Source organism: Brachyhypopomus gauderio, chromosome 18, assembly GCF_052324685.1.
Source record: "Brachyhypopomus gauderio isolate BG-103 chromosome 18, BGAUD_0.2, whole genome shotgun sequence".
NCBI lineage: Eukaryota > Metazoa > Chordata > Actinopteri > Gymnotiformes > Hypopomidae > Brachyhypopomus > Brachyhypopomus gauderio.
The window spans coordinates 2,902,262-2,929,058 of NC_135228.1; the positions used below are offsets into that span (position 1 = coordinate 2,902,262).

Here is a 26,797-nt window from a genome sequence, read left to right on the forward strand (position 1 = left end):
TCAGATATGTGGTGGAGTAGTAACCCTAACTGCATGTGTGCAGCTAGAAGCAGAACCTGTAAGGTGCAGGTGGGTGAGTTTTGTAGGCTTCACACAGGAAAGGTTGCAGGCAGAAAAGACATCAGGAAAACGAGAGGAAGTTGCCAGGTGAGGACCACAAGCCCCTTATCAATGGTTTTCTGTAACATCTGGGGAACGTGTGCTCATATTATTTGCTGTTCCTAGATAACCTCGGTTTTTGTTTCTTTCTTCACTCAATGAATTGATTATAAAATAATAAAGAAATTCTGGCATATCTTGTGCTTTCTGTGCTCAAATTAGCAAGGAGAAATTAAGACTTTTGTCTTCCATTGTCAGTACCATTTAGGGAAGTTTTTTTTCTCTTTATAAAATGCCATTTCTGCATCTCTGTCTTGCTAACACACACCCCATATTTCATGTGTTCAAAATGATTCATTTCCACATGTGTGTACGTGTGTGGGGGTGAAACATTGGTGTGGCTGTGTTTGTGAGCTCAGCTGCAGTATTACAGAGGAAGGTTGTGCTGCTCTGTATTCAGCTCTGAGGTCAAACCCCTCATCACATATGAGAGCGCTGAATCCAAACCTCAATAACCCAGAACACTCAGGATTTTAGCAACTCTGGAGGATCCCCACTCTACACTGGAGTGAGTTACTGACTTTTTGTCTCTCTTACTGACACACTTACACACACACCAACCGCTATTTGCTACTTCCTTTCTCTCTCCGACTCACCATCATTGTATTAAAATAACTCACTTTTAAAATTGCACGTCCTCATCTGGTGGCTAAACCAGTTCAATCCAGTTTGAATTTCCACACATTGAGTATCTGGTTTTAGCTAACAGAATGAACTTATTTAAATGATAACTTGAAACATTAACACATTTACATTCTTAGTTTCTGTAATAAAAAAGTTTATTCAAATTATATAATTATAATTTATAAAAGAACAGTGGTTCAGAAGTACACAAATGCTATGCTGAGTGACATTTATTAAGGGCAATACCATTGTATCAAGACCAAATATCTGACTTACGAGTGAGTGTAAATATACCATCTGCCACTAGGAGGAAGCGATCAGGCATTCAGTCCCTTGTATCCCAACGTGCAGGCGTCTTTGTGGGATTGTTATTGTTGTTTGATTATTTTCCACATTTATTTCGGAACATTTCCTTTTTTTAACCATGGGCCCAAAGAAAGTTAATACCAAGATCTGTGCTGAAAAGAAGAAAAGGAGGATGACCATAGATATAAAGCACAAAATCATCGAAAAACACAAGTGAGGTGCGTGTTGATGACTTGGCAAGGGAGTATGATCGTAGTTCTTCTACAATCTGTACGATTTTGAAGCAGAATGAGTCCATAAGGCTGTAACGCCTTTATGATCATGTTGAAGCTCTGCCCATGATTCAGTTCAATACTATGGGAAAATCTGATTTCACATATGATCAAAGTTAGTTATGAGCCAGCTCACAGAATGAATGAATGAATTAATATTGTTGGGTACACATCACAATAAAGAATCACCTTCTATCCATCTAATCGGCCAAGCCAGATGGAGACAGAAAGCTCATCAGGTAACACATGGCAAAACATGGTTTGGGAACAGCATTGCAACAGGAGGGGAAACGGACATCTCAGTGTAGCATCTCTGTTAGGAAAGCACGTTGTAAGGATTACAGTTAAGCATATATTTTAAAAAAAATTAAATGTTCACTTATGTTAAAACCAAAGTATCCAAATGTTTCTACAAAGGAATGAGAAAAAACTACTTTAAAATGTTTAACATGCAGATTTAAAAGCACTTTACTTAGACCACTTAGACCACTGTTATATAGACCATATATAACAGTAACTGCGAACCAACATAGGCAAACATAAAACATCTGACCACAAATCTATAAACCAGGAAATACAGACCAGAAGACAAAAATATTTACACATTACACAAGAACTCCTCTAAATATTAACTGTAACTGAAAAACAAAACCTACTCCCGAACACCAAGACAAAAGCTACTCCTAGAACTCCTTAGATATGAAGTAACACCAAGGCTAGCAAACAAAGATGCAACACCAGACTTTGAAGACCATGTGAGACCATGAGTGTGAACTCCAGACTGCAGCTAATTCTGCTAGCTCAGCTAAAGCCCTAACAAGCTGCAGCTGCAGTATTTATGCCTAGGGACGGGGTCATGACCCATCATGACCCATGACATGCTGGCGAGGGCGGGGCTACACGTGACATAAACTATTTCAATTCCTTTATATTGCAATTTTTAAAAATGCTTAGCCCTAAGTAAATTTAAAACACAGGTAACACTTGTTATTTAAACCTAGATAAGTATATATGTTCATAATTGGGTGTGTGCTTGTGTGCTCCCAGTTTAGGTTTCTACAACTTCTGGCATGTGGAGTACTTAAAATAAAGGAAAGTGCAACAAATTATATCCAAATGGATGAATTGGTGCAGACCAACATCACAGCTGAGAAAAGAGGGAACGTCTGTGCTCCTGTACTGCATGGAAATCACATTAATGCACCAGTGACACTGAACATTACATATGGAGGTAAGAGATGGGTGGATAGATGCACTGAAATTGGAGTGAAATCAAATTGAGTGGCATCACAATGATGTCCACAATAAGCAGACAGCAAAATAGAAATAGAGAAATGTTCAAAATATGATAGTAATAGAATGTAGACCTGAAATATGGAATTGAGAAGTGACACATATGAGTGCTCAGGGATTGTTCCTAAATACTACATTTGTTTCTGTTATATGAAAACTAAAAATATTTAATATGTATATATAGAGCCATATAATACACAGTACAGTACTAAGTGTTCTTTAAAGTGACACGAGTATATGGGTAAGGTGCTGACTCCTGGTCCCAATAAACACGCATCAGTGCAATGGTCTAAAAATGGTAGGTGTATTAGACACCAGTGTCAGTGACTGGAAATAGTAATGTTTAATATTCATGTTTTACTGGAGTTTTATTACAGGTTTCAGTCTGTGGAGTCTGATTAAGTCTGGGGATCTGTATTCCTCTTTGTCTAATAACGATTAAAGTTAATTAAGGTAATAAAGTTGATCCTTCACTGTTTACTCCTTCAGATCAAGAAACGTTCAGTTCCAGCACAAGCCCAGATCAGACTGGAGACTCTTCAAGGACATCTGCAGTCAATGGTCTGTTTTACAAATCACTGATTACGTACATAATGTAATAGCTTATTACTAAAGTGTACAATACAGCAATACACAGGACTACATATGTGAACAATCCAGTACTCAGGACTACATAAGTGTACAATCCAGTACTCAGGACTACATGAGTGTACAATCCAGTACTCAGGACTACATGAGTGTACAATCCAGTACTCAGGACTACATGAGTGAACAATCCAGTACTCAGGACTACATGAGTGAACAATCCAGTACTCAGGACTACATAAGTATACTACAGAACTACAAAAGTTTACTACAATGTACTACTTGTGTACTGTGGTGCTGTATTATATATTAGTTATGTTTAGCCTACCAAACATGATGACAGTGGTACAAAAACAGTTTTAATAAATGAGATTGTTGTATGTGTTGGATTTGTTGTCAAACTTAGCATCTTTGATTTTATGGACTTGGGTCTGTATCCAGCACTTAGCCATCACACTATGCTTCATCATAGCACTTCACAGAATATGGAATGGGTGGTGGTTTAGTGGACTCTTACCACATTTAATCATATTTTTTGTTCTATTTGTAATGCCTTAACATGAGAAGAAACCTTGGGAAGACACGACTGCGAGGAGGACGGGACCTTAGTCCAATCAGGGAGCTCAGGAAGAGGGGACAAGGACAATAACAAAATGAACAATTAACAAAATCTAGTCAATACTTAGATTACGTCAGTGTCCTAACAGCTGAAAACTAGCAAAGCTAAACATATACAAAGAAAGACTAATCACAACATTACAAAACACGGCATGGCACGAAACTACATTTGAACTATCACGTTAACACATTGTGGTTCAACAGAAACAAAGGGAATGTGAAGAATTATCTTAATACATAACCATGCTATCAAACACTTAAAAGAGATGCAAAAAATAGTGACTGTTTTAGTGAAGAAGAAAATAACATATTGAATTGCTTTATTTAAACACCATACTTTACTGACTAACAGTGTATCATAATGAAAAATATATCTTAATGACATTAAAACAACCCTGTTCGCTGCAAAATTATATGTTTCATGACTACAATTTATTTAGAGACACAATATGCTATGAGGGAATATTTCATGTCATTTTTCATTAAAAAACACATTACTTCTGTTTCTGTTAAGAAAACGTTGTGGACTTAGGCCAGGGGTGGGCAAACTTTTTGACTTGCAGGCCACAATGGGTTAAAACATTTGATAGAGGGGCCAGGAGCATTTGGACATGCAATTTAATTTATTATTTTTATACATTTCAATTGAAGGTGCAAAGTTAATGAAATCAACATTTAGGAAAGATCAATGGAACACGTTCAACATTCAAAACATATTATTACCCAACGAAATACTCAAGCTCAATAATTTCTGTTTTAAACCCAGCAAAATTATGGACGGATTGTCCTGAGAGATAGACTGCATTAAATATCCTACCTGCAGCAGAAACTAGAAAGGGGTCTTTAAATTGTGAGCGATGTGCGGCGTGTTAAGCTACTGTACCCTTGCTGTGTGTAAATTGCGCTTAATTAAAAGACGCTCCTCCAAACTTTCCATATGCATTTTTTCACAACATTGATTTAGGCGTGGTTGCCCACTAGATGTGACTGTGGCATGTGATGATTCGAACGTCTCACAAGATCAAATCATTTTCTGAATCAATTGGTTCATTTGATTTGATCTCCCAAAAGCCCCACTTTTGCCATCACTAGCAATAACTATGAAGATAAGAATACTCAAGGCAGGCGTGAAAGGTAGACCACAGGCAAGGAGACTTCTGGGTAGAAGGCGATGGCTGTCCAGCGTTGCGACACAAATGCTGAGGAAAGCGAAATTTAATAAAGGAAATTTCAAAATCAAGGTCGTACAGAAAGGCATTGGTCAGATCCTTTAAAGAGTCCGAGACATTAATACAGTACAACCAAGACGCAGAGACATACTGACAACAAAGAACGACTTGAAACTAAGATACAGAACGATACACTTCAAACAAAGTAAAACGTGGGTTGAACGCAAGACATACCAACTTCGGGGATAGAGGGACTTGAATCAAAGTATGGAAGATCAAAGAACGAGACTGAACAGGGAAACACAAACTGAGCACAATGACCGACACGGAGGTGAGACACAACAGGGAATAAATACACTGAAACAACAGAAACTAACTAGACACAGGTGGGATTACTGATGACAGGACCGTGACAGACAGAAGGGGAACCATGGCGACTGAAAACAAGGCGGGACTAACAGGCATGGAAAAACACACGGCACATGGAACAGGAGTAGAGGGAGTTACAGCTAGTAGAGGGGGGCGGAGCTCTACATGATGCAAAACATATAACGTACACAGCAAGAACTCAAACATGGAGTGACTCAGACAAAGACAAATGACGATAACTACATCGACATACATTACTTTCAAATAATAAGATCCAAATGCACCACATATCAGTGGGGAATCGTCAGGGCCCTCTACATCCTCTCAGAGGGCCTAAAATAATCTTAAAACATAAATATATATAACACAATTTATCCAATTTTTTAATCTACTTACAGTTTGACAATCGACATCTAAACAATTACAAAAATATAAGCAAATAAATTATTCAACCGTGTCTATTCAATCTGTGTTGGAAGGTGAGGGGTTAAGTGGAAGCCTGTGAGCCTGTGTCTCCCTCTATCAGGACTGTGATGCCCGCTGTTCATTTACAGAGGGCCAGGCAGTTTTAATTCATCGCAGTATCAGTTTCAAATGACAGTAAAATTGACCACTCATATCGCTGTGGCGACGCTAGCTGTCGTTAGTGTACCACCGCTAGCTAGTTTTGATTCATTCCTTTGATGCCCTCGTGCGCGTTGTTTACATATTCCGCTCCCGAGGAACACGGAGCTGTGAACCTTATTTTGTCTGGAACCTTATTTTGCTTAAAAAGTTATCTAGTACAGATTTTATTGTTTATTTAGATTTTCTAAAGCTGTACTGTTGTCTCAGTTTTTTTTTTTTATTGCAGTTAATTAGGAAAGGAAACAATTTTTTTCGGTGGGGGGTGGGAGTGGGCCCAGGTTTAATGGTCACGGTTCGCTTCTGCCACATATCAGTAGCTAACCGGGTAGCAAACCGGGGCCCGCTCCCCCCCCCCAAAAAAAAAAATTTGTTTCCTCTCCTAATTAGCTGCAATAAAGAAATTATTATGTAAACAACACGCACGAGGGTATCAAAGGACTGAATCGAAACTAGCTAGCGGTGGTATGCTAACGACAGCTATATATAAAGAAGACATATACAATAGCTATATAAACAATATGCATTATAAACAAGATATTTCCATACATGTCAAATGGTGGCTAACATGAATACAAGTCCATGGATTAGAAGGCAGACATAATGTAATATTACTGCATTAATTACCAGTTTTACAGATGGGTGTACTAATCTGACATATTCATAAGCCAATGTTAAGAAGAATTACTAGTAAAATTAAAATGTTCTGTTCTCTTGTCAGGAATTGTGTATGAAAAATTCATTCTCCACAAATCCAAGCTGCAGAAGAAATACAGCAAAATTACTGAAGGAATTTCAGATCATGGAATCTCAACCCTTCTGAATGAGATCTACACAGAGCTCTACATCACAGAGGGAGGGAGTGGAGACGTCAATAATGAACATGAGGTGAGACAGATTGAGACAGCATCCAGGAGACCAGCAACACAGGAAACACCCATCAAATGTAATGACCTCTTTAAAGATGAATCCATCAGAACAGTGCTGACTAAAGGAGTTGCTGGAATTGGGAAAACAGTCTCTGTGCAGAAGTTTATTCTGGACTGGGCTGAAGGAAGAGCCAATCAGGATGTCCTCTTCATATTTCCACTTCCTTTTAGGGAGCTGAATTTGATGAAGGAGAAAAAAATAAATCTGATGGATCTGCTTCATCACTTTTTCCCAGAAACAAAACAATTAGAATTAATAGATTGCGATGCTTACAAAGTCATTTTTATTTTTGATGGTCTGGATGAGTGTCGACTTCCTCTAAATTTCCAGAACAATGAAATCTTGTGGGATGTAACAGAGTTAACCTCAGTGGATGTTCTGCTGACAAACCTCATCAGGGGGAATCTTTTTCCCTCTGCTCTCCTTTGGATAACCTCACGACCAGCAGCAGCCAGTCGGATCCCTCCTGAGTTTATTAACAAGGTAACAGAGGTACGAGGGTTCAGTGACCCTCAGAAAGAGGAGTACTTCAGGAAGAGAATCAATGATCAGATCCTGGCCAATAAAATCATCTCACACATGAAGTCATCAAGAAGCCTCTACATCATGTGTCACATTCCAGTCTTCTGTTGGATTGCAGCCACTGTTCTAGAGAGAATGTTGGGTGAAGCAGAGAGTGGAGAGATCCCCAAGACTCTGACTCAGATGTTCACACACTTCCTGATCTTTCAGATAAAACACAAGGACAGAAAATACAATGGAAAAACGGAATATGATTTTCCCCAGACTCCCAAAACTATTTTTGCACTTGCAAAACTGGCTTTTGAGCAATTTAAAAAGGGCAACCTGATCTTCTATGAGGAAGACCTGATAGAGTGTGGCATTGATGTAAAAGAAGTGTCAGTGTACTCAGGAGTGTGTACCCAGATCTTCAGAAAGGAGTTTGGGCTGTACCTGGGGAAGGTGTTCAGCTTTGTGCATCTGAGTGTTCAGGAGTTTCTGGCTGCTTTATATGCATTTTTCTCCTTCATCTCCAACAACACAAACATGCTGGAACAGCAAACCACTGCAGTCCTACATGACTCCAAAAAATCAACAATGTCTGACTTCCTTAAGAATGCAGTGGACAAGGCCTTACAGAGTGAGAATGGACACCTGGACCTTTTCCTCCGCTTCCTTCTGGGTCTCTCACTGGAGTCCAATCAGACTCTCTTACGAGGCCTACTGACACACATAGGAAGCAGCTCTCACAACAAAGAGGAAACAGTCAAGTACATCAAGGAGAAGATCAGGGAGAATCCCTCTCCAGAGAAATCTATCAACCTGTTCTACTGTCTGAATGAACTGAAGGATCATTCTCTAGTGCAGGAAGTCCAAACATACCTGAAGAGAGGATGTGACAATCGACTCTCTGAAGTCAGACTCTCTCCTGCTCAGTGGTCAGCTCTGGTGTTTGTGTTGCTGACCTCAGAGGAGGAGCTGGATGAGTTTAACCTGAGGACATATTACTCATCAGAGGAATGTTTACTGAAATTGCTGCCAGTGGTCACAGCATCCAGAAAAGCTGAGTGAGTATTTTCATTCATAAACACATTACTGCACTGGGAGAGTTTCTCTGAAACATCATAATGTACGTACAAAATCATAGTAAGGAAATTGTTAAGAGGTTATATTTTTTTCTTACACTCTTTGACATTTCTTTTTCAAATACACACAGCAATGATGTGTATCTCTTTCACCGTAAGAAGTTTCTATTACTCAGTTTACTTAACCCTTCCATAAATAGAAACGTGCAGCAGACTGAATTAAAGTTTTTAATGTGTTAAATAGCCCAGCATGAGTTACGAATTTGCATAACCATTTTTTTGTTCTGTTAGCATCTACATTATATGTTATCTGAGCAACATTTATTTATATATTAACATAATTCACCTGCACATTACAACTAGTTATATGATACAATACACATTATAAACAACAGAAGTGCAGCATACAGAATACTACCTGAATGTGACCTAATAGATTGACAGAAGGAGAGAAAAGTATAGAAGAGTGAGGGAGAGAGGGACACACACACACAAAGAGAGAGAGAGAGATCTCAGCCCTAGTGAGAGGTTTCTCCACTCCTTAGTCCACCATTGAGAGGTTTCTCCACTCATCAGTCCACCATTGAGAGGTTTCTCCACTCATCAGTCCACCATTGAGAGGTTTCTCCACTCATCAGTCCACCATTGAGAGGTTTCTCCTCTCCTCAGTCCACCATTGAGAGGTTTCTCCTCTCCTCAGTCCACCATTGAGAGGTTTCTCCACTCATCAGTCCACCATTGAGAGGTTTCTCCACTCATCAGTCCACCATTGAGAGGTTTCTCCACTCATCAGTCCACCATTGAGAGGTTTCTCCACTCATCAGTCCACCATTGAGAGGTTTCTCCACTCATCAGTCCATGATTGAGAGGTTTCTCCACTCATCAGTCCACCATTGAGAGGTTTCTCCACTCATCAGTCCATGATTGAGAGGTTTCTCCACTCATCAGTCCACCATTGAGAGGTTTCTCCACTCATCAGTCCACCATTGAGAGGTTTCTCCACTCATCAGTCCACCATTGAGAGGTTTCTCCTCTCCTCAGTCCACCAGTGAGAGGTTTCTCCACTCATCAGTCCACCATTGAGAGGTTTCTCCACTCATCAGTCCACCATTGAGAGGTTTCTCCACTCATCAGTCCACCATTGAGAGGTTTCTCCTCTCCTCAGTCCACCATTGAGAGGTTTCTCCACTCATCAGTCCACCATTGAGAGGTTTCTCCACTCATCAGTCCACCAGCTCTGTCCCTCCTCCACTCAGCTCCACTCCACTCTCCTCCAAATCATCCACTCCAAGTATTCCACTTCGGTCTTACCTTCACCAGGGTTTGACAACACTGACCAATCACAACTAACCACATATTGGTATCACCCACACCATTATTAGGTATTACGCACAGTGTCACGTCTATTCCTCCAGTCACACCAGACATTGTGCTATCGGACTGCAACTCCCATAGAGAACACATGTATATAAATGTGTACTTTCTTTGTTTATGTATCTCTGTAATTATGGTGAATGGTGTCAGCAAGAGGAGGGAGGAAGGACCCCCCCCCACCGAATCCTGGTTCCTCTCAAGGTTTCTTCCTCATGCTTTTAGGGAGTTTTTCCTTGCCACTGTCGCCATTGGTTTGCTCACTGGGGGCTTGGACTTAGACACTTGTAAAGCTGCATTGTGACAATAACTGTTGTAAAAAGCGATACATACATGGACAAAATTTTGATTTCATAGGTGGGGGGGACACAAATGGCTTGAGAACTGGGGCGCGGGGGGTTTACAGCTAAACTACAACCTAGAAGCTTTCATTTACATCCTCACTTACATAACATTATAACATTACATAACCTGATTTTTGAGGAAAAAACACACAAATAATTAATGGTATTAAATATACACATTTCTGTCTTTGTTTTGTTGAGGTTCTGCGGTTATAATAATAAATGTATTTGTTCCAGAGGATCTTCCAGAGGATTGGCACACACACACACACACACACACACACATACACACACACACACACAAATTCAAATGGTAAATTAAACCTCTGATATTAAATCTGTCCAGCTGACATGACCCAGGCAGAACAAACTCACAACATTTTATCTAACAGCCACGGACGAACACGGACTCCTGGACAATTACCTCGCAAAACAGTTTGCAAGCCCACATGCTAGAACCAGATGGAGTGACAGCCACGGCAGCCAATGACACGTTAGCATATAACGGCAGAGCCAGTTGAGGAGCTTGTGGAAATGGAAACTGGCTTCCGCTTGAGCGGTCGATTTCTGCAAACAAGATTATTGGCACTGACATTGATGACCTTCCAAATTGAAGCCTCTCTGTTAGACTCTAGTATTAGTTTGTTAAGGAGGAGCTTCTCTTCTTTTAGTAATATGAGCTCCTGGCTGCACCCACAAGAGCTGCTCTCTCAGACTAAGGTGGTGCTCTTCAGCTGGGTCCTGACTGAGAGGCCCAGCAGATGGAGCAGGACTAGAGCAGGGTGGAGGGTGGAGATTCAGGCTGAGGGGATGGAGATGGATGTTCTTCTTCACACACATCAGTTTCAGACATGGCCACAGAAGGCCCACCCCCACTGGTGGATTGTTTAACTTTTCACAATGTATGATTGTTTTCCAATAGACCAAAACATTATATGGCATGACGTTATTAGTGTGTTAGATAGTGTGTGTGTGTGTGTGTGTGTGTGTGTGTGTGTTCATGCTTTTATGCATGTGTGTCTGTTTGCACATGTGTGTGGGAGAGAGATTTTTGTGTATGTGAGTGTATGTGTGTTGAGCTTTAAGTGTGAGAGGTTTTCCTCCTTCTCTCTACAGTCTGGCTAACTGCAGTATTACAGAAGAAGGCTGTGCTGCTCTGTGTTCAGCTCTGAGGTCAAACCCCTCATCACACCTGAGAGAGTTGAATCTGAATTACAATCAACTAGGAAACTCGGCTGTAAAGCAGCTCTCTTCTCTACTGGAGGATCCACACTGTACACTGGAGAAACTACAGTAAGTTACTGACTTACTGGCTATTTACACATCTACACACACACACACACACACACACACACACACAGTGTAAGGATCTGCTCTTAGTCACACACTCTAACAAGCATACATGCACAGTCAGTATCAACCAGAGACCATATATATAATTGACGGTACATCGCCGTTGATTCCCATTGTGAACTTTTGAAGCCACCAAGATGGAAAATTGGAGCCAGAGCATGAGCATTAGAACCGGTAGGCAGGACAGTATCTCCGCCCTGACATTCGTTAGGACATGCCCACCAGTATAGACACTTTTGACGTTTTACAAAATAAACAAAGGTAAAAGGTTTTAATACTGCTGTTGAGAGTTTTGCTGTCAAGAGTTTTGCTGTTGAGCGCGCTCATGTTTGAGCGTCTGGCATTAGATGTCAATCAACGCAGCTATTAACTGTCAATCACCTTATCGCCACACCCCTTTAAATAACACTTAATAACTTCTATAAAATCTGTTTATCGTAGAGACAAACACTGGGAGAGATACTAACGCAATGGGATCTTATAGAATTGACAAAATATAATTGGTCAAAAAACTTACTTCACCTGTAATAAAAATTCAAAGTTTCTCGTCCGGATTGTTCACTTACATGGGAATGGGCGGGGTTAAAAGTTGTACTGCAGCCAGCCACTAGAGGGCAGCTGACTCACGGAGGCTTCACTTTTCACTCGTGTCATCCAGTCCACTTATATATGCGGTGTATCTCAATTCAGGGGCTGCAGCCCACGAAGTGCGCATTTGTAGGCCGGTTACGTCACTGCGCCGCGACGAGGCTGTCCCAATTCCTGGACTCCTTCTTATGCGGCCGACGAATGTAGCCTTCAAAACCCCGAAAACGAAGGATGCATCTGAGTATCCTTCGCGTCCCACCATATCCCAGGATTCATTGCTCTATGAACAATAAACAGGCGGAGTCTAGTGTTCGGGCCGAAGAATTCGTTTTTAAATGTCGGTATTTTTAAAATATGGACATTTATACTGCAATGAGATGCTAAATAACATGCCAGTTATTAATGATATTGCAGGTAAACCTGTGCTTTGAGTATTTACTAAAGAGTAACGTTTATAAAAATACATTGAATTTTGTTATGAAGTTATACTTCCCGCCAAACATGTGAATACAGTTGTGATCAAATTTATTCAACCCCCAATGCTGCGAAGGGTTTTATGGAATTCAGTGCACATTTGTAATTGTGTTCATAATGAAATCTTACAAGGACTTGTTAAAGAACTAAATGCAACTAAGATAGCATCTATTTTTTTGTCATAAAGTATTAAATGGCCTTTTTGTGATTTCTTCATTGACACAATTATTCAACCCCTTTACGACTACCACTCCTAAGAACAGAGGTTCATTCCAGTGTTTTCCATCAGGTATTGAAAACATCTGTGGATGTCAACGAGCAGCAATCAAGCATGATAAGCACCAATTAGGCAGATTTAAAAGGACTGTGATACTCAGCTCCTTCTAGACATCTACTGGTGTGTTTCCAAGCATGGTGAAGGCAAGAGAATGGTCCCAGAAGACAAGACAAGACAAGACAAGAGAAGAGGTTATTGCTCTTCACAAGAATGGCAATGGATATAAAAAGATTGCGAAGTTGTTAAATATTCCAAGAGACACTATCGGAAGTATCATTCGCAAGTTCAAGTTAAAGGGCACAGTGGAAACGTTACCTGGTCGTGGCAGAAAGAAGATCCTGACCGCGACTGCTGTGCGCTACCTGAAGCGTAATGTGGAGAAAAATCCCCGCGTGACTGCTAAGGAACTGAAAAAAGACCTGTCAGATGTGGGCACTGAAGTTTCAGCTCAGACAATAAGGCGCGCACTGCATAACGAAGACCTCCATGCCAGAACGCCCAGACGCACCCCCTTGCTGACTCCAAAGAACAAGAAAAGTCGACTGCAGTATGCCAAAAGTCATGTGGACAAGCCACAAAGGTTTTGGAACAGTGTACTGTGGTCAGATGAAACTAAATTAGAACTGTTTGGGACAATGGACCAGCGCTATGTTTGGAGAAGGAAGAACCAGGCTTATGAACAAAAGAACACCTTGCCTACTGTGAAGCATGGCGGGGGGTCAATTATGCTTTGGGGCTGTTTTGCTTCTAATGGTACAGGAAAGCTTCAACGTGTGCAGGGTACCATGAATTCCCTTCAGTACCAGGAGATCTTGGAGGAAAATGTGATGGAGTCAGTCACAAACCTGCGGCTTGGGAGACGTTGGACCTTCCAACAGGACAATGATCCGAAGCACACATCCAAGTCCACTAGAGCATGGTTGAACATGAAAGGCTGGAACATTCTAGAGTGGCCATCGCAATCACCAGACTTAATTCCAATTGAGAACCTCTGGTGGGACCTAAAGAAGGCAGTTGCAGTGCGCAAGCCTAAGAATGTGACTGAACTGGAGGCTTTTGCCCATGAAGAATGGGCTAAGATACCCATAGGTCGCTGCAAGACACTTGTGTCAAGCTATGCTTCACGCTTGAAAGCTGTCATAACTGGAAAAGGATGTTGTACTAAGTACTAAAAAATAATGTCACTAGGGGGTTGAATAAAACTGATAATGATGTGAGCATAGTAAAGACATTTGTAGTTATTCCATCATAAATATTATGTTATGTTTGTCTAATTTATAAGTGCCTCTTTGATATAATTGTAAATAAGATGACTGAAATGATCAAAATCAATGTCAAACTGGCCAAAACACTTTATTTCAGTGGGGGTTGAATAAATTTGATCACAACTGTACATGTTCAACGCATTGTCTTTTAGGCATTTGTGGGTGATGTGATATTTGTCGGACAGCGCGCTAACACGTATGTAACGTATGTAACGGGGCAGAGCGTGGTGACGCAAACATACGTCTTGCGAAGACTAGACTGTCTCATTTAACAGCCGTGAGATGCAGCCTACCCGGCCTTCGAAGTGTGTGGCCACCATGGGCTGCGGTCTACGCGGTCTACGTAGGCTGCAGCCCCTGAATTGAGATGCAGCCATGGTCTCTGGTATCAACCACGCTCTCTCTCACACACATACATGCAGTTAGTATCCCTTTTTCCTGAGACATACACTATCATTGTATTAATTAGATGCACATTCACACACTTTCTATACACATACATCAGTGCATATCTTCTAAATACACACATAGTGCTTGTGTTTGTGCGACTGTGTGTGTGTGTGACAGTAAGAGTGAAGAGTTCTTCTCCTCTCTGCAGTCTGTATTTCTGCAGAATTCCAGAGGAAGGTTGTGTGGCTCTGTGTTCAGCTCTGAGGTCAAACCCCTCATCACACCTGAGAGAGCTGAATCTGACCTGGAATAATCCAGGAGACTCAGGAGTGAAGCAGCTGTCTGCTCTACTGAAAGATCCACACTGTACACTGGAGAAACTGGAGTGAGTTACTGACTTACTGGGACATAGAATCAGAATCAGAAAAAGTTTTATTGCCACTGTCAATGAACAGGGTTCACAGACTAGGAATCTGCTTCGGCATGAAGGTGCAACATAAAAACAAGTTTACCTTAGGGTCAGTAGGTTAAAGAAAAGTTTTATTACTTTAGGAATTTATCCCAAAGTGACCAAAGACAATGGAGTGACCAAAGTGTGTGACCAAAGACAATGGAGTGGCAAAAATTTTAGGGACTCCTGATAAATAACTAAACTAATAAAACTTAAGGTTAGAGTCTGTGACCAAATACATTAGAGGGGCAAAAGTTTTAGGGACTCTTGATAAATAACTAAACTAATTAAATTTAGGAGGTCACTCTCAGAATGGACCTGTGGCAATAAAATGGCTGATGTGGGGGTGGGGGGCAATAAAATTGTCAAAAAAGTTTTCCCAATCTTATCTTTATATTAGTGGTGGGCCGTTAACGGCGTTAACGGCGGTCGTTAATTTGATAATCTTATCGGGCGATAAAAAAATTATCGCCATTAATCTATTATTAAAGTTGGGTTGGGAACTGGGTCAAAATGGGTAAGCAAACTATGATGACTTTCAACTTGATAGTTTAGCTCGGCTGTATTCCTAACCAAATTGCACAGTAGGGGCGAGAACGAGTTTTTAAACCTGTGAATTACAAATCTTACGTGTTTTTACATGGATGCAGCCACGAAGTCGCCAGGTTTGCTTCATGGAAAATTCATTTTTAGGAATGTAAAGTGTTACCGGAGCGGAGCTCGGAGCGGTCGTTTTCTGCATGGTCCTAGCGCTAGATTCGTCGCTATTTAAATATTTATTTTTAACCGTTAAAACTACAAAGGACCAAAACTGACTTTTGAAAATTACGTCCGTGAGGTTAAATGTACTAAATGTTGGCTTACATTTCAAATATTATGTTTAGCTGAATAAACATGTTATTTAATGTAGTAAGTAGGCTTTAAAATTCATGTTTAACTGAATAAACCATTGAACACGACTAGCCTACATTTTATTGAGCATGTTTTTTTTTTCTTCAAGTATCAAAGTAGAACAGCTTCCTCAAGCAGTCATTGATGCATTTTGGAAACAGGAGATGAGCCCCTGGTCACCCTCTGTATTAAGAAATCCTATCTCAAAAACTGACTTTTAGTCATTACTTGGGTAGCACACATATGAGCCATTTTAATATAGATTAATCTAGATTAATTTCAAGATTTCAGTGAGATTAATCTAGATTAAAAAAATTAATCTATGCCCACCCCTACTTTATATATACTGGGCTACACGGTGGCATGGTGGTTAGCACGTTTGCCTCTCAGCACGGGGTCTTGGGTTCAAGTCCCTATCTGAGTGGAGTTTCATTGTTCTCCACGTGTTTGCATTTCCTCCTCTGGTTTCCTCCTACAGTCCAAAAACATGGAGGTTCTCCCTGAGTGTGTGTCTGTGTCTCTCTCTGTTCAATAAAACAAGTTGTTGTCTGAGTGTGTGTGCTTGTATGCCCAGTGGTGGATGGTGCTCTGCCACTAGGGTCTGTCCTCTCTCCCCTTCCTGCACCCCATTCAGTCCCCCAGGGGGCTGTGGATCCCGGTAGAGAGTACGCTGTGCACAATTGGCTGCCGCTCCTCGCTCGTGTGTGTGTGATTGGTTGTCTGTGACTTGTACCTGTGTTAAAATTGTAAAGTGCCCTGGGTATCCTGAAAGGTGCCATATAAATTGAACATTCCTACTGAGTCTTTACACACACACATGTGAATACAAAGTGGCTGTGTTTGTGAGTGTGAGATGTTTTTCTCCTTTTCTCTACAGTCTGTCTTACTGCAGTATTACAGAGGAAGGCTGTGCTGCTCTGTGTCCAGCTCTGAGGTCAAACCCCTCATCACACCTGAAAGAGCTGAATCTGAACAACAATAAACCAGGAGACTCAGGAGTGAAGCAGCTCTCTGATTTACTGGAGGATTCACACTGTACACTGGAGAAACTACAGTGAGTTACTGGCTGAAACCCTCAGTAAACCTTAAACACTGAGCCCACTGCTTTATTCACTCTACACCTACCATTGCGTGACTTTCTGACTCACAAACAGTATCCCCTTTTTTTCGAAGAAACTCACATTTACACACTTCTTGCTCATTCTTTCTATTTGCACACAAACATCTCGTGAACATGTAGTGGATGGGAAAATAGAATATAATTTATTAGTATGGTGTAGAGCCTCCTTTTGCAGCCAATACAGCATCAATTCGTCTTGGGAATGACATATACAAGTCCTGCACAGTGGTCAGAGTGATCTTAAGCCATTCTTCTTGCAGGATAGTGGTCAGGTCACTACGTGATGCTGGTGGAGGAAAACGTTTCCTGACTTGGTCCTCCAAAGCACCCCAAAGTGGCTCAATAATATTTAGATGTTCAAAATGTTCAACTTCACGTTAATGTTCATCAAACCAATCTTTCACCAGTCTTGCTGCACGCATTGGTGCATCGTCATCCTGATACATGGCACTGCCTTCAGTATACAATGTTTGAACCATTGGATGCACATGGTCCTCCAGAATGGTTCGGTAGTCCTTGGCAGTGACGCACCCATCTAGCACAATATTGGGCCAAGGGAATGCCATGATATGGCAGCCCACACCATCACTGATCCACCCCCATGCTTCACTCTGGGCATCAATCTGGGTGGTACGCTTCTTTGGGGGTTCTCCACACCGTAACTCTCCCGGATGTGTGGAAAACAGTCAAGGTGGACTCATCAGAGAACAATACATGTTTCACATTGTCCATAGCCCAAGATTTGCGCTCCTTGTACCATTGAAAGTGACGTTTTGCATTGGCACAAGTCACCAAAGGCTTGGCTATAACAGCCTGGCCATGTATATTGACCCTGTGGAGCTCCTGAGGGAGCTGGTGGAAACAGAAAAGTTGAGGTGCACATTTAATTTTGCCGTGATTTGGGCAGAATTTGGGTTAGCACCCAAACATCCCTTTCAGGCAGCTTCCTCTTGCATCCACAGTTAATCCTGTTGTCAGGGCTGGCCCCAGGGCGGCTCCTCCCATCGCCACCAGGAGGAGCCCGCAAGTCAGCCCACAGGCTAATCAACGGTGATGTCATGCACCTGTCATTCTGTGTTTATAAGGACGACAGACGCAGTGCCTCACCGCTGAGTTGTCTGCTTCATGTCGTCAACCTCAAGCCATTTCTCTTTTGTATTTGCTCGGTGTCTCGCCACCCTGCCTCTTGCTCGTTCCAGTTGTTTTATTTATTTTTCTGTCCATTCGAGTACTTACCTCCTGCGCCGCTCCCTGGCCTCTCTCAAGTTTTCCTCCCTCTGTTATTCTTCCTGTCCTTTTGGTTTTTGGGAAGGGCTTTTTGTTCCTCGCGGCGTGTGCCAGCCAGCCAGCTACCTCCCCTGGCGTCCTTTGTTTTCTCTTTGGTTTTCTGTTTGTTATACGCGTTGAGTATTTCCGCAATTGTTTTCTGTTTTCCCCCGTTACACGCATTGAGTATTTCCGCGATTATTTTCTGTTTTCCCCCGTTACACGCGTTGAATATTTCTGCAATTATTTTCAGTTCTCCCGTCGGCACGTCGGCACTGAAAACACAGCGCGCCGTTTCATTGTTTCCTCGCGTGTGTGCTATCGTTCAGTGCACGGACAAGGCGCTTGGGTCTGCCATCTTTAAACATCCGCGGGAGATTCCGTCTCCTACATCACCCGCTCTGACACCTGTTGGATGTGGTTTGTCCTTTTTGGTGGTATGCTGACATTATCCTGGATACTGTGGCTCTTGATACATCAGAAAGACTTGCTATCTTGGTCACAGATGTGCCAACAAGACGTGCACCAACAATTTGCCCTCTTTTGAACTCTGGTATGTCATAATGTTGTGTGTGTGTAGCAGATGTCAATGGGCTGGGAACTCAATCATGGAAGAAAGCCACAACAAGTTGGAGATCTCAATTGCCTCACCGTTTATTTGTGCCTGTACAACACATAAGGTGCAATTAATGCACACACATTTAGACGTTCTCTCTTTCTCTCCCGTATAATGTTCACCGTCCGAGTGAAAAAAGGCGGGAGCGAAGATGATCTAACAAAGCACAACGCTAAATAGCACAGTGATGTTACAGATCGGCAATATCGATGCATATGGTTAATTTTAATGTTGAACAGCAGATAAAACATACCTGTACAACACATATGGCACAATTAATACACACAAACTTAGCCATTCTCTGTTTTTCTCCTAACGAATAAAAAAGAAACATGAGGATCAAAAATTGTGCACAAAGTACCGTATGCACCAAACTCAAATAAAACTCCACTAACAAAGTTTACAGTGGTTCATTAATGTTTTGGCAACCAAGGTTTTACAGTGGTTTTAATACTAAAACCCTCAAAGAACAATTCTGAATAGAGAGAAATTGTCCTGCTTACCCGTACAATGTTCACCGTCCGAGTGAAAAAAACCCGGGAAAGCACTCTGTGAACAAGAATGGTGTTACCTCAATTAGCGCCCTACTGATCAAGGGGAACCCCCCAAAAAATAAACATGTATAAGCCCTTCCTCCCACATTTAGATAAACCCAAGGGGCACATTTTTAGTCGTAACTAAGCTTTGGGGAGTTCATTTCAACACCTTCCCGATGTAATAACATAGAGAATAAAAATGAAAGAAATCAAAACGAAAGCATCACATTGTCCAACCCCTGTATATATATATATATATATATATATATATATATATATATATATATATATACAAAATACTGAAGGTCAAAATAAATCTTATGCCATAGCCTAACTACAACTCCATTGTTGTGCTGTTTCCCTTTGTTACCACGAAGACAGAGAGAGAAAGAGAGAGAGAGAGAGAAAGAAAGAACAAAGACAGAAAGGAGAAGAGACGAGCCTCTCTCTCTCTCTCTACCATCATACCCTCATCCAAAGGGTTGACGTCGCCTTGTGCCTAGCCACGGTTCCCCTAGGCCGACAACAATAACAATAACTATATTTGCGTGAGTGTGTGTGTTGAGCTGTGAGTGTGAGATTTTTTTTCTCCTTCTCTCTACAGTCTGGATTACTGCAGTATTACAGAGGAAGGTTGTGCTGCTCTGTGTTCAGCTCTGAGGTCAAACCCCTCATCACACCTGAGAGAGCTGAATCTGACCTACAATAAACCAGGAGACTCAGGAGTAAAGCAGCTCTCTGCTCTACTGGAGGATCCACACTGTAAACTGGAAAAGCTAAGGTTGTGCCATGAGCTTCTTGTTTTAATCACTGTACACCTACAACTGTGGTTTTCTGACTCGCACACACAGTCAGTATCCCCCTTTTTTCATCTAGACACACACTATTACTGTATTAATTAGACTCCCATTTACACACTTTCTTGCTCATTCATTCAATACACATATATTCACACAACACCGCATGTCTCTCCTGAATACACACACAGTACCTTTAATCCTGTACCTGTCCTGTAGACCTGTTCGCAATTTGGTGTTGGGGGAATTTCTCACTTGAACTGAGTTAGTGGGTCCCTAGACATGAAAAATCACTGAGGTGCTCGTCCGCCATAGTGCCACGAATTCCGCAATGGTCAAATTAAATATGGCCGCCATCAGCTATGATAAAAATCCAACTTTTTTGTTTCTGAATGTATATAGACATATAATACCTCCATTTAGACTAATTATGGTATGGGGAATTCATTTCTGATATTGTTATGACCATAATGGATGATTTTAACCTTGAATGGTCATGGTCAAGGTTCTTTTCCTATTCTGAAGTATTGTAAAATACATGCACATGTAAAGTGGACATGTAAACTGAAACTTACACGTGGCTACTATAGAGGATTCTATGCCAATCTTTGCAGAATGTGACTGCATAAACTACCTTCGTCATGGCTCATGGTGTCTTGAACAAATCAAGGTGCTAGTTCACAGATCCTGAGCTCTACCGGCGCTTCTCGATAGGCCAGTGGGTTGTGCAGGATCGCCCTGGCTGGTTCTGTGCTGTGGGAGGTGACATGAAGGTTGAGCAGACCATTCAGCGAGTGTCAAAGGGTCCTGGAGGTCACTACGTAGTAGGAGCCACACACAATGCAAATGCTGTATCAGAGTTTGAACTCTTGTTCCACGAGATTGGGATGATCACTGATGTCCTCAACTTTCTCACCAACAACACTTTGAAACAGACAGAATGCCATCTTCAGCATGCACTGAGCACCACTCGCCGCCTTATATTCAACCAAAATGTTTCAAAGCTGCTGGACTTTGTGCTAGAGCGGCAAAATCCCTACTCATTGACAGTCAATGTGCCTGTTCCACTGCACAATCTGCTCACCAAGCAGGCTGCTGACCGAGTTGTCGCTTCTCGCTTGCTCAACTGTCTCCAAAATGGGAAGCATGTCTACTGCTCCTATAGACAGGAGAGGTTAGTTGAGAAGACCAAGAAAATTAGCACTACTGTATCAAAGAGAAAACTACCTCAGTTCAATGAACAAACACAGAAAACCCCAACAATCAGTATGAAGGAACACAAGTCAGTTTCATTCAAAGACATGGCTGAGGCACATAGAAGCATGGACATTGCTAAAGAGCGGGGTAAGAGTATCCGGGAGATACTTTCTCATGATGTGCTTTCAGCATCTCCCCTGTTTGATGGTGACCTTCCAGTTCATGTCAACAAGTCAAAACTTGTCAGTGAGATTGAGCCTAAACTTGATCTCACCCAGTGGATTTCTGGATCAACTTATTCCACTCATGTTGTTGTAGACTTCATGTCGAAGATGCGTCAGATGCCTCTAGCACAATTTCGTACTTTAGGTGCGGTCATCAATGCCATCATCAGCTCAACATCATCTCTCTGCAAAGAGCCAGAGTTCATCCATCTTGTTCTAGATTCCTACATCGAGATGTCCCTAAAGGAAGGGGAGCGCATGCGGCGTACATACTCAACAACAGGCATTGACATCATTGGCATGAACAAACACACCCCCATCCCTCAGCAACTTGACAAGTTCTGGGCATCTGAGGAGAACAAGCGGAATCTCCAACTATTAGCTAGGGATATGGTGTGCAATCGAGCCAGTGGCAATGCTACTGTAATTGTGAGTTCTGTTGTCATTGATGATGAGGTGCTACCAGCAAAGGCAACTGGTGGGGAAGAGATCCCAGACCTCTTGAACTGGATTGAAGAAGCTGATGCCAGGTTGCTGGTGCATGTTGAGTGAGCTATTCGTGTGAAGCAGTGTGAGAGAGTTATCATAGTCTCCAATGACACAGACACCTTTGCACTGCTTCTCCGCTACAGCCCATACTTCCAAAAACTTGGGATGAAGGAGATCTGGCAGCAGTATAGTCTTCTAATTGGATGCTCTAAACAGTCCACAAAGAAGCTACAACTTGTACAAAATGCCGCAGCTAGAGTCCTAACCAAGGCTAGGAAATTCGATCATATTACTCCCACACTCGCCGCACTACACTGGCTGCCGATTAAATATCGCATTGAATTTAAAGTTCTCCTGTTAACCTATAAGGCGTTAAATGGTCTTGCCCCACAATATCTGAGTGAACTCATTGATTACTACAACCCATCTCGCCCTTTGCGCTCCCAAAATGCTGGATTTCTCCTAGTTCCAAAAATTAGTAAAACTACAGCCGGAGGCAGAGCTTTCTCTTTTAAAGCCCCTCAATTATGGAATAGCCTTCCAGCTCCAATCCGAGATTCTGACACAGTTCCAATCTTTAAATCTAGACTTAAGACTCACGTGTTTAGTCAAGCCTTCAGCTAAAATTCCCCTTGTAAGGTGTAGGGGCTTGGGGGCCCCCAGACATTGAGATTTCTGGTGATCTGAGATGTTGATGCTGTCATCCAGCTGTGTCTTGGCATCACTCTATTTGTGACTATGACTTGACTGGAAAGCAATGTCTCAGTGAGCCCTCATGCCTGTAGTCACATCTGAACCCCTCCCTTTAGTTATGCTGCTATAGATTAGTCTGCCGGAGCCACATGCTGATCACTGGCACGTGAGCTACGTACATTTAAATCAATGGTGGTTTAAATTTATGTCCACTCAGTCTGTATTATCTATCTTCTTGCATGGCTCTACCCAAGACGATTGGATACTGGCACCTGCAGGCACCTGGGGGATGGTCTGGCTGCCGGTGGATGTGCTGATACACATCCACCTGGGGAGTAACACTGCAGTCGGAGCCTACAATACCAGCATCACTGCTCCGACACGGAATGAAAGCCTGGCATTCATCAACAGACATTTACAGTGACAATATCAAAACCCAGAACTTTCAATTCTACCTTTTACCTAGTCTGATTGTGTGAATTGTGTGTGACTTGTGTATTTGTGTGTTAACGGGCCGCCCAATGGAGGATGGGTTCCCTTTTGAGTCTTGGTTCTCCCGAGGTTTCTTCCTATTTCCCACCATCATAGGGAGTTTTTCCTCGCCACTGTCGCCTTTGGCTTGCTCATTAGGGTTCTGGACCAATAGTATTGTTAACCTTGTAAACCCTGTAAAGCTGCTTTGCGACAACTTGAGTTGTTAAAAGCGCTATACAAATAAACTTTGATTTGATTTGAGTATGGCACTGGTGAGAGGCTTCAAATGCTTCCACTCCATCAAGCAGTCTCTCGTCTTGGAGCATCACTGTCAAAGACAGTGATTAAAGCTCATATCCTGACTGGAGATGACTGTATGAGCAAGGTGGGGACTAAACATGCTGCTATGGCTTCTGATCCAGTCCAGTACTTGGCCAACTTTGGAGAAGCAGATACCTTGACAGAGCAAGATGCAGCTTTGGCTGAGGAGTACTCGGTGCGTGTCTGGGCTGGGGTCCGATCAACTACAACAGCTAAGACATTTGATGACTTCAGGGTAGAAATCTACACCAGTGGAAGTGCTGGAATTGATGTTCTCCCTCCCACAAGTAGTGTGATCAGAGGCCACATCCAACGAGGGGCTTTTCTGGTTTATACGGCATGCAACTTGCTTGCAGCAGCCAAGGACACCAAAGTAAGACAAGAGCCAACGGAACATGGATGGAAGGAGCACTTTGGCACACTCCTGCCATCAAAATGTCCAAAGCTCTTACCACCAAGTCTGCTCACAGTATGCAAGTGTGCAGGCAAATGTGACAATCGCCAATGTAGCTGTCGTTCTGCTGGAGTTTCATGCACCGTATTCTGCCATGGAAAAATGGAAAAATCATTTTGCAAAAACCCATCCCACTAATATGCATGCACGCATACAGAAATCACACTACATGGTGCACTTTTAGTTAATTTAATGTAATTTGTATCACTTTTTTGCTACATAGTTTTATTTGCACCCAGCTGTTTTATTTTATATCAATAGTTCAAAGGGGATGTTTAAAATGTTTTTTCTCTTCATGACTTGTATATATTTGTATTATTGAAAAAAAATATTAAATGTCAGATTTATTAGACTTAGACTTGCATCTGGTTTTTATTCTTTATAATGGACAAGTTGTGGGTAAGGTCTTCAGAATAGGAAAGTGACATTGACCATGACCTTTTAATGTCAAAATCACCCAATATGGTCAAAACAATATCAGAAATGAATTCCCCATCCCATAATTAGTCTAAATGGAGGTATTAAATGTCTATATACATTCAGAAACAAAAAAGTTGAATTTTTATCATAGCCATATTTAATTTGACCATTGCGGAATTCGTGGCACTATGGTGGACGAGCACCTCAGTGATTTTTCATGTCTAGGGACCCACTAACTCAGTTCAAGTGAGAAATTCCCCCAACACCAAATTGCGAACAGGACTATAGGCCAGGTACTGGATTACTTTGTATGAGAGCAGAGTTGTATAGTAACGAAGTAGAACTACTTCACTACTGTACTTAAGTACTAAAATGCTGTATCTGTACTTTACTGGAGTATTATTTTTTTATCCTACTTCCACTTTTACTTCACTACATATTTTCCATCAGTTTAATACTTTTACTCCGATACATTTTTTACGTGCTGTTTAGTTACTCGTTACAATTATAAACATGTTAGCTGGCGCTGTCTCCGGGTCAAGCGATCAGGCTGTCTTATGAGAAAACTGCGCATGCTCCGGTCGCGTCTCGTTTACTCTGCTGCTGCCTTCACTAAACACTTGAGCTTCGTAATCTAGGTTCACTTGACACGTCGTGACTGCCGCAAGGGTCCGCGCGGCAAAAATGACGCAATCGCGGTGGCTCCGCCCATGCATGTTGGCCACGCACGCGGTTGCGTCACGAGGTCGTGCACCTCTCGATTTTTGTGCGTGCGAAGTTACAAGGTGGAATTTATGCACTTATGCGGCACTTTGAAGGTCCATTTTCAGTATTTTCCAGCACCTTCAGCTTGATTTACATATTTTTACAAATACACATATATTCGAAATTATTCCAAATAATTCGCTTTTTAGCCTATCTCATTAAAAGAGATGGTACAGTGTTTGGTAACAGCAGAAGAGCGACTTAGGTTAGGTATCTTAGCTAACTAACCTAATTATGTTCATGGCGTGCTGCAGAATTCACTTAATATTAGCTGGCAATAACATCTTTGATTTGTAAGTGATATTTAAAAACTATTGATAATCAAACTTTGACGGCTTTCTTTAATTAATTCATAACACAATACTTGTACTTTTTACTTTCAGTACTTGAGTAATAAATTTTAGACTAAACTACTTGCAATACTTAAGTACAAAAAATGCTGAATACTTCTGTACTTCTACTTAAGTAAATTTTTTAAAGAACACTTCAACTTCTACTCAAGTCAATTTTTTGATAGAGTACTTGTACGTTTACTCAAGTATGGGTCTCGAATACTTTATACAACACTGTATGAGAGTGTGTGTGTATTGAGCTGTAAGCGTGAGGAGTTTTTCTCCTTCCCTTTACAGTCTGTCTGAGTGCAGTATTCCAGAGGAAGGCTGTGTTGCTCTGGCTTCAGCTCTGAGGTCAAACCCCTCATCACACCTGAGAGAGCTGAATCTGAACTACAATGAACCAGGAGACTCAGGAGTGAAGCAGCTATCTGCTCTACTGAATGATCCACACTGTACACTGGAGAAGCTACAGTGAGTTACTGTCTCACTGTTTCTTTATACACAAACACACATGCAGTCAGTAAATCCTCATGCTCTCTCTCTCTCTCTCTCTCTCTCTCTCTCTCACACACACACACACACACACACACTGTCAGTATTCCCCTTTCTGACACACACACAATCAGTAACCCCACATAAACACACACACACACACACACACACACACACACACTATTACTCACTCACACACACCATCATTCACTAACACACACTCACACACCCTCATTTACTTACTCTCACATTGTAACGACCACTCAATGCTGTAGATGTAACAGGTAGAAAAAAATTAAGAGGTGAAAAGGGATATACTCGATATGGGAGAGCTGAAATATTAATAATTGATTTTGAACAAAAGAAGAATTGGTTTCAGCCTAATGCTCAAAATAAGAGGATCAAAACAGAAATATATGCGCTAACTCTCAAATGAAAGAAAATAACATTCACAAACCTACCTTAGAGTTAGGGTAAATCTACACAGCTTCCTAACAGAAACCAGGAGAAGATTGAATGTTCCTAAAAGTGTTGTTTCCTACTTCGTTTGTCACATCAGAGAGAGAGAGAGAGAGAGAGAGAGAGAGGGAAAGAGAGAGGGGGGGGAGAATTACCAATAAACTTAAGTTGACATTGTGCTTCCATTTTCTTTAGATTTA

At 41.6% G+C, this 26,797-nt stretch overlaps 1 protein-coding gene across 6 annotated transcripts in view; it reads left to right on the top strand.

Moving 5' to 3' along the window:
* The first annotated feature begins 489 nt into the window (after positions 1-489).
* LOC143481751 (NACHT, LRR and PYD domains-containing protein 3-like) overlaps positions 490-26,797 on the top strand; it is a 29,231-nt gene continuing 2,923 nt past the window's right edge. The window contains exons 1-10 of one of the 6 annotated variants that reach the window (XM_076979888.1): positions 490-667; positions 1,220-1,307; positions 2,409-2,592; positions 3,144-3,215; positions 6,741-8,517; positions 11,367-11,543; positions 14,806-14,982; positions 16,817-16,993; positions 20,082-20,258; positions 25,941-26,117. In XM_076979888.1, coding sequence (XP_076836003.1) covers positions 2,478-2,592; positions 3,144-3,215; positions 6,741-8,517; positions 11,367-11,543; positions 14,806-14,982; positions 16,817-16,993; positions 20,082-20,258; positions 25,941-26,117 — 2,849 coding nt within the window. In that variant the 5' untranslated portion in view covers positions 490-667; positions 1,220-1,307; positions 2,409-2,477. The remainder of the gene's footprint in view (positions 668-1,219; positions 1,308-2,408; positions 2,593-3,143; positions 3,216-6,740; positions 8,518-11,366; positions 11,544-14,805; positions 14,983-16,816; positions 16,994-20,081; positions 20,259-25,940; positions 26,118-26,797) is intronic. The other 5 variants (XM_076979889.1, XM_076979887.1, XM_076979890.1 and 2 more) reach the window with 5 other exon arrangements.